This window comes from Cibotium barometz, chromosome 49, assembly GCF_041138505.1.
Source record: "Cibotium barometz isolate CiBa-2024 chromosome 49, ASM4113850v1, whole genome shotgun sequence".
NCBI classification, from domain to species: Eukaryota; Viridiplantae; Streptophyta; class Polypodiopsida; order Cyatheales; family Cibotiaceae; genus Cibotium; species Cibotium barometz.
The window spans coordinates 8,079,742-8,087,775 of record NC_141094.1 but is presented as its reverse complement, the minus strand read 5'-3'; the positions used below and the strand labels follow the sequence as shown (position 1 = coordinate 8,087,775).

The 8,034-nt window shown below is 39.5% G+C and overlaps 1 protein-coding gene across 1 annotated transcript; it reads right to left on the bottom strand.

Annotated features, from left to right (window-relative positions):
* Positions 1 to 4,484: 4,484 nt before the first annotated feature.
* Positions 4,485 to 6,703, bottom strand: LOC147610255 (uncharacterized). The gene is made up of 5 exons (XM_086786375.1): positions 6,263 to 6,703; positions 6,031 to 6,159; positions 5,369 to 5,481; positions 5,202 to 5,285; positions 4,485 to 5,109 (listed from the first exon to the last, which is right to left on the bottom strand). Exons 1-4 carry the CDS (start codon positions 6,645 to 6,647, stop codon positions 5,208 to 5,210), a joined length of 705 nt encoding a protein of 234 aa, XP_086642501.1. The 5' UTR covers positions 6,648 to 6,703; the 3' UTR covers positions 4,485 to 5,109; positions 5,202 to 5,207.
* Positions 6,704 to 8,034: the final 1,331 nt, after the last annotated feature.

Sequence of the window (8,034 nt, the reverse complement as noted above, 5' to 3'; positions counted from 1 at the left end):
AACACAACATAAAGTATTTGATTTGAAGTAATAATATCATACCCTCTCATTTTCATCAGCAACAAGAAGTTCATCTTTCCAAAGATTTATTCCTCTCCCCTCCAGTCCAGCCTCTTCTTTAAGTTTTTCCTTATGAAGTGATGAGAGATTCATAGCTTCCTGGGTGAGCTGGAAGGCAGCTTCATCTGGCTCTTGGAAACTTTCAGCCTCTTTGAAACAAATAGTAAGGGCCTCTGCAGGATCAAAGGTTGTTTCCAAAGCTAGCAGTGAATGGTCATCCTCTATGCCAACCTCCTTGTCAAGCCTTGAAGCCTGGGCAATAAGGGAAATGGCATAGTCCTCCCTCAAATTGAACATACACTCTATATCATGGAGGAAAACATAATCTTTACCACCAATCAAGACACCTGGAAGCATGGGCACTGCATAGTTGCTGCTCTGAACATCAAAGTCTTCAACTGGCTGTGCTGCCCTAAGAGTCTCAGTCCTTAGTTGAACAAGGTCAAGAGCAGCCACTTGCAGCCCCTCATCCTCGAGGTTGATATCTTCTTCCTGCTCTACTATATCTGTTGCCATAGGAATATCCTCTTTTACCTCTGCCACAGATATATCTTCTTCTTCAGTCTCCTGCCCTTGCTCTTCTAGAGATTGCTGTTGAAAGACAATGTACATAAGGAATGCCATGTTTTCCTCAAGCACTCTACACTTTCTGGTGTGCAAGTTACAACTGAATTTATATTCCTCAGGCAGGCTGTCAAACCTTCTATTCACATGATACCTCAGCTTCTCAATGGAGACAATATGATTTAAATGCACAAAAACCTTTTCACCTTCCACAATCCTTCCTGCCTCTGTCAGTTGTTTGAAGGTATCCCAATGGTCTGAAAGGAAATCTCTGTGATGGTCCAAAAGAGAGCTCATAGTGAACTCCCTGTTGAAAATACTGTGGTATATGTGGAAGTTCCTTTGAGCCTTGCACTTGTGAAGAAAGTCAAATAGGAGCAAATCTGGAGATTTGTCCTCTTCTGGTTCCCTTTGTTTTGAAAGGGAAGACTCACCTTTCTGCTCTAGTCTCTTGCTTTTGCCTGAAGCAAAATTTATATAACATGAATTCTATATGCTCACATATGCAATCAGATAAAGTATAGGATATCACCAAACAAAACTCTTCATCAGCACACATGAATCACCTGGTGATTGCTGTGGTCTGAGTATAGCAGCAGAGAAGTCCAACTTCCTCTTGAAAGGAGGGGCCTGAGGATCAACTGTTCCAAAGCAGAAACATTTCTCATCATCAAGAAAGACATCTCCATGGACATAGAAAGCAAAACAATGAGCAAACAGTAAAAACCAAAAGAGACACAAGACTTTGCAACAAAACGCGATGCAGACCCATTTGAAAAATGTAAAGTGCTCTCCTCGCATTTTGTTACAAATTCTGAATTTCTACTGACATCCATTTCCAATCAAATGTTAGGGATATCTCACAATGTTCAGGGAGGACAGTAAATGATGCAAGGAGGAATTCCCCAGTGCAAAAGAGATTAAAAGAAGGAGAAAAAATAAAAACCAGAACAAATATCAGAATTTGCAGCAAAACGCGATTTGGAGCATTTGGAAAACATAAACCTCTCTAATCGCATTTTGTTGCAAAATTCTAAATCCTACTCATATCCATCTCTAATCAAATCCTAGGGTGATCTGCCAGATTTCTAGGCACTGAGATTTAAGAATTCTACAGATGGAAGAAATATATGTCAGAAAACATTGGAAATGGTATAGATCTCTGACCTTTCTTTTCCTCTTCCATACTGATGGAATAGCCCTGGAGATTGTCCTGCTCTCTTCCAAAACTGAGCTGTAGCACTGGTAACCTGGAGATCTGGTAATGGTAGTAGTCTTCAGACAGGTTGCAGAGTGGATGGAGTGTGTTGGGTAGAAAGTGGTCAAAGTGGGAGAGAAGAGGATGATGGGAGGGTGCTGGCAGGGATGGAATACGGGGAGGGAAAAGTGTTAATGGATCTAATTATGAAATCATGATTGGCACAAGTTCCAAGGCAAAAAGTGACCCACAAATTTCAAATCCCAAAAGATTTGGTGGGACCCACATGTGTTAAAAAACGACTATATCTCACACGTGTGGTATTAATAACTCCATTATTTGTATTTTGTAATAATCTACTCTCCTAACTCAGTTCTCTTGCATCTCTACCTCCCTACTCCACACCATCAGCATCCAGACCAGCAGCAGCAGAGGTTCACACCCAGCATAGGATACTCATCATCAGCACAGAACACTTGCACATAGCTTCCAGGTTAGTAAGAAAATCTTTTTCCTCTCCTTCTTGTTTAATAGTATATTAGGGTAAGGAATTGATTGATGTGATGTAGGTTACATATTATGATAAATATTATATGCACTTTTTAGATTTTCTCCACTGCATGTAGAAGCAGGAAGACTTTTTATTTGGCCCTGTTGAATGAGAGTTTGATCACTTCTTGATGTCCATAGGCTCAATCTATGTTGCACCAAGCTGCATACACACTGAAATGACTAAAGGCATGCTGAAGTATGTTGTCTCTAGAATTTGCAGCAAAACGCGAGGAGAGGATTTTAGAAATCTCAAAAATAGTGCAAATCGCATTTTGTTGCAGATTTTAAAATGCTTCTTTATCCACCCATTTCAGGCCTGCATAGTTCTTCTATAAACACAATACATATTGTTTGTAGTTGGAAAGATAGAGAATTCATCATATGAATGCAAAAGCATGTTGTTTCAAGCATTTGCAGAAAAACGCGATTCTGAGCTGTTACAAATTTCAAATCTTCATAATCGCCTTTTGTTGCAAATTGTTCAATTTTGCTTCATCCAAGTTGTCATCACCTTCTTTAATCATTCTATGTTCTCCATGTTTCTTATCTTTTACTATTGCTTTGTATGGACCTTTTCAGAGTGATGGCAAGAACCAAGGCAACTGCAAGGAGGTATGGCAAGGGGCCAGGGCTTGCAGCAGCAGCAGCTGGGGCTGATGTCAAGGAATCTAGTGTGCCTACAAAAGGAAGAGTTGCACATGGCAGGAAGGGGAAGCCAATGAGCATGCTACAGCAAAAGTCCAAGAGGTTAAAGCATTCTGCTGGTGTGCTAAAGGAGATCAGGAAACAGCAAAAAGCTATAGGCTTTGCAATCCCCAAGGCACCTTTTCAGAGGCTAGTGAGAGAAATCTGTGATAGCTGGCACCTTGGTTTCATGTGGAACAGGACTGCCATTCTTTCCTTACAGGAAATGGCAGAGGATTACCTGGAGAAGTACTTTGAAGATGCAATGCTTGTAGCAGCCCATGCTCACAGGGTAACTCTGCTGATGGCCAAGGACTTCAACACATTGTCCAGAGTGAGGTGGAGGTATGACAAGCTGGTCCATCCTGTGGAATGGCAGGACATTAAAATGAGAGACATATTATTAATTCCACCTACAAGGAAATTGAAGGCAGACAAGGTGAAGGTTGTTGAAGTGACCCACTCAATGAGCACCAGAGGGAAAGCTGCTTATGAGGAGTCACTGAAGCAGCAAATAGAGGAATCCAAGTCTGCTATAAATGTGGAGACTGTACAGATGGAGCTACAGATACAGAGAAGGTTGCAGGAGCTGGGCCCTAACATAGTTGTCCATATTGAAGATGATTTTTCAGAGAATAATTTTGACTTGACAAGAGCATGCTTGGCAGCATTGGCTCATAAGAATGAGTATTGCTCAGATACTATCATTCTTGCAATGCTCTAGTAAGTGTCTTTTATTTTACATTTGTTTGCAAAACAATTCTTATTGTACCTCCTCCCTTACACCTTACCTTAATTATTGTTTTGTCCAATGTAGCATGATGAGAAGCTGGCTGAACCATGCTGTACAGCATACAGTTTATATTATTGATCCTGCAATTTCCTTCAAGTTAAGAGATCCAAAGGAAACTCCCATGGATATTTCCAATTGGTTCAGACACTGTGATTTTGATCATGTTGATATTTTGCTACTTCCATACCATAACAAGTATGTGTGTGGCTGCTTCTTTTGGGATTTTCCTTCAAGATTGAGTACTCTTGTAGCCTTTGATTTCTTAATGCTTTTTTCCTTATGCAGTGACCACTGGAGCTTTGCTTCTATTGACATCCAGCAGAAGCAATGCTTTTTATTCAACTCTCTTAGAAACACACACAGAGAGGTTAAATTGTAAGTGGTTTGTGTGCTATTTTTAACTTTAAACTTCATTATTTGGATTTAATGCACACTAACTGAATTATATGTATTGCAGTTGTATTAGAAGACTTCTAGATGCATTGGATCAGTGTCCTCCTAATGTCAATCTTTTGGATTCAATAGAGCCAATAGATTTAGAGGTAGAAAGTTGCTCCCTCTACTGATGTCTATTTCATGCTATGCCTTTGAACTTATTGAATAATTTTATTTTGTTCAGACATTAACAGTTTCTAACATATCTTTCCAACTATCCAGACACCACAACAAGATGATTCAAGTAGCTGTGGTGGCTGGAGAGTGCTGATTAGTGCTAAATATATACTTTCAAGCTATTTTGAGATAGGACAGCCAGAGCTTGTAAGAAAAAATAATTTTCATTTAGCTTCAAAAAATTTGATATTGGTACAAAGTGTTCTAAATCATCATATCTCATTGCAGATGAGAGAAGATAGCTTCAACTTGAGCTACGTGTATAGTTTCAGAGCTGATATAATTTGGAAGTTTTTGAAGTATGCCTTCCCCAAACCTATTGTACCAGCTACTGTCGAGTTAGGTGAGAGCTCTAAAGTCCGAGAAGGTGTCATACACCTTGATGACACAGATGATGCAGATGTGGTGCCACAAGAACAAGGACCTAGTGCTGATGAGGAGAAGCCACAAGAACAAGGACCTGTTGCTGCTGATGTTATTGAGGAAATGATGGAGCAACAGCAAACAGATGCTCCAAGGGTAGTAGAGGAGACAATGGAGCAGCACCAAGAGACTGTACACGACAAGATGGAGCAACAGAAAGTAGATTCTCCAAATAAAGATGATACGGTGAGGTTGGACCATGTAGAGCAGCCTCTAGATCAACCTGTAGATAAATAGAAAATTGTTGTCAAGAATATGTTCTACATATGTAATTAAACACTTCTGTACAGAATTTTACATTTTTGAATATAATACCTTTGTTTATGGAGTCTGTGTTATCTCAATTTTAAAATTTTCAATGTCTTTGCATTTTATTGATCTCTCTCTTCTTTTGAGCACCTGCAAAAAAGCAATATGAAACAATAGGGTAAAGTAAACTAATAGCAGTGCTTAATGAGACTAGGATAAGTCACATGGTATACCTTCTTATTGTTGTAGATAAATAAAAAGTCCTTTGAAATAGAACCTTCTGTCTCAAATAGAATGTCATTGCGCAATTGAGCTAGGGAGCAGCATTGTCTTAATGTGATATTGACTAGCACATCACCATTCTCAACAACATCAATATCAAGAAGTTTATTTTCTGCACCAAAAGAATCTTCATCTTGATCCATAGGGACTAGTTTTGTACCTAGCATTCGACTGCGCTTATAATAAAAAGAAAAAATGAAATTTTGTGATGCAACCATGTACTTCAGTTGCATAGAAGGTTGGACAACCTCACAAAACACTGAACTACATGTCTTCTTATCCCAACCTTTATCCAAAAATTGTGGCATGCATGCCAGACTTGTTGCTTTAACTGTGAACATTGTTTTTGAAACCTTCACTGGAAAGGTATTAAACAAGTCTACAAAAACTGTGAGAGGCATGCACAAAGAAATTTTTATTATCCTTGTGGCAATATTGGGCCTAAGAGCTTTCTGTACTTCTTTGAAAAGCTTGGCTCTGTATGCCTCTGTAACACTAAAATGTGGGAGAGGCCAATCCACTGAATTCCATGCTGGAAGGTCTTGTTTTCTTAACACACCATGTGTGTTTGCATTGTCCAGCAACTGATAAAAATGATCAGTAAAAAATATACCGGATTGAGCTAGCTCTGTTGCACATCGACCTTCGTATTGTTGTTCTCCTATCGATCCATGCAAAACATCTATAAATCCCAGAATACAATCGATGTTTTGCCATGTCTCATACGATGAAGGGTATAAATCTGAAATAAAATATCACAAGAATATCAATAAGCAAAGAAAGAAAGCTTTGTCTTAAAAATCCATGCACCTCATAAAGAACCAAACCACAATAGAAAAATATACAATTAGGCCTGTGTTGCGGAAGATCATTTGGATAGTCTCGCAAGACAAGTTCTTTATGCATGTACACATGCTGAATCAAAACTTCTTTCACCGATATCTTTCCTCTGGTGATTTTAAAATCTCGTACTCTTCCCTTCCATGATGCCAAGAAAATATTTTTTGTCTGGGGTCTCTTTCTTTTACTAGGTTGCATGAGCACCCATGCTCCTTTCGAAACAGTAAACCTTTCCCAAGTTCCTTCCGTTTTGACTGTACTTGAATTCTCTACCGAAGAAATAGAAGAAGCAGGTCGACGGGGTAAGGATGTGTGGTATAATTCTGCCTTCATAGCATTATCATCCACAGAACGTCTTCCACAAGAACGACCATAGTTTTTATTCACCATGGATACCTTGTGAATCTGTAACCACAGCAAAGTAATGTAAACAAGATAACAAAGTGAAGTTTCAAGAAAGAGAAAGTAGGCAGACAGATAGTTGACAAGAAACATCTTACTCTAAGCCAAACTGGATCAAGGGAGCAATTTTGGAAAAGAAGAGGTTACTGCACAATGAGGTAGTGGTGTAGAATGGTAGACCTTTCGAAGGAAAGGCAGCACAACAATTCAAAGTTCAAAGGGAGGTGGAAGCGGGAAGGCCCTTGTCAGAGAAAATGTCAGACTAGATTCTATCTTCATGTCCAAAGATCTTGTGAGAATAAAAAACCAATCTCCACATTAATGTAGCACGCTTGTACCTACATAAAATATTGTTTCTTTTATCTATTTTCTTTTATTTTTGTGAATTTCCAACGTTACGTTGGCCCTCTGTTCATTGGTTGAGAGCTTATTTTTCCAAACCGTAAAAGGCCCCAAAATGAGCTCCCTTTTTCCCTAATGTCAATGTTAATTTAGGAATAGCTTTAAAGTTATTTTCAGATGTTAGGTATAAGTTTATAAAATCAATGTTTATTTACTGCAAACTTGTTATTTTCAAATACTCAGAGAGAGAGAGAGAGAGAGAGAGAGAGAGAGAGAGAGAGAGAGAGAGAGAGAGAGAGAGAGAGAGAGAGAGAGAGAGAGAGAGAGAGAGAGAGAGAGAGAGAGAGTTGGGATCAAAATAATATTTAACAATTGGGACCAAAATAGTGTCAGTCGATTAAAGGCAGGTCATGGAATAGATAGCCATTGAACAAAACATATCATTTACAAGAGGCTTTATAATAAGTGTGGTGTCATCTCAGATAGTGGACGTAAGCATGCAGCAGGTGACACTTCCAAATTCTTCAATTGCTCCTCAAAATCTGCCATGGTCTTCCTATCTTCCTTTGATGGCGTCATATAGGCAGCCGTCCATTCCTTAATCAAATTTGTGTGGATGGCAGTTTTACCCACCCACGGCACTTTGGTCATTTCTGCAAACTCAGCACAAAATAATGTAAACTTTTCAATCACCCAAGCCAAGCAGAAGACATCTGATGCCTTGCTCCATGGACAAGGGGACCTTACATCTGCGAGCTCAGGGGCTCTCCAGGGGCGTTGATCGTGCTCTGCTTTGTTGGAGATATTTGTGGGTTTGAACTCAATCCCATCCCTCAATGCAAGACCCCAGTCAATGATGCCTACCCGTGGCACCCCTTCTTTGGTGAAATCTATCATTATATTCCAGGGGTGGCAATCATTGTGGATGATCCCTTCAGCATGTGCAAAGGCCATGGTATTCACAAGGGCACAGATAAGCTCGGGAGCATGAAAAATCAAAGACTTGTATCGCTCCATTTCATGAGGAGCCACT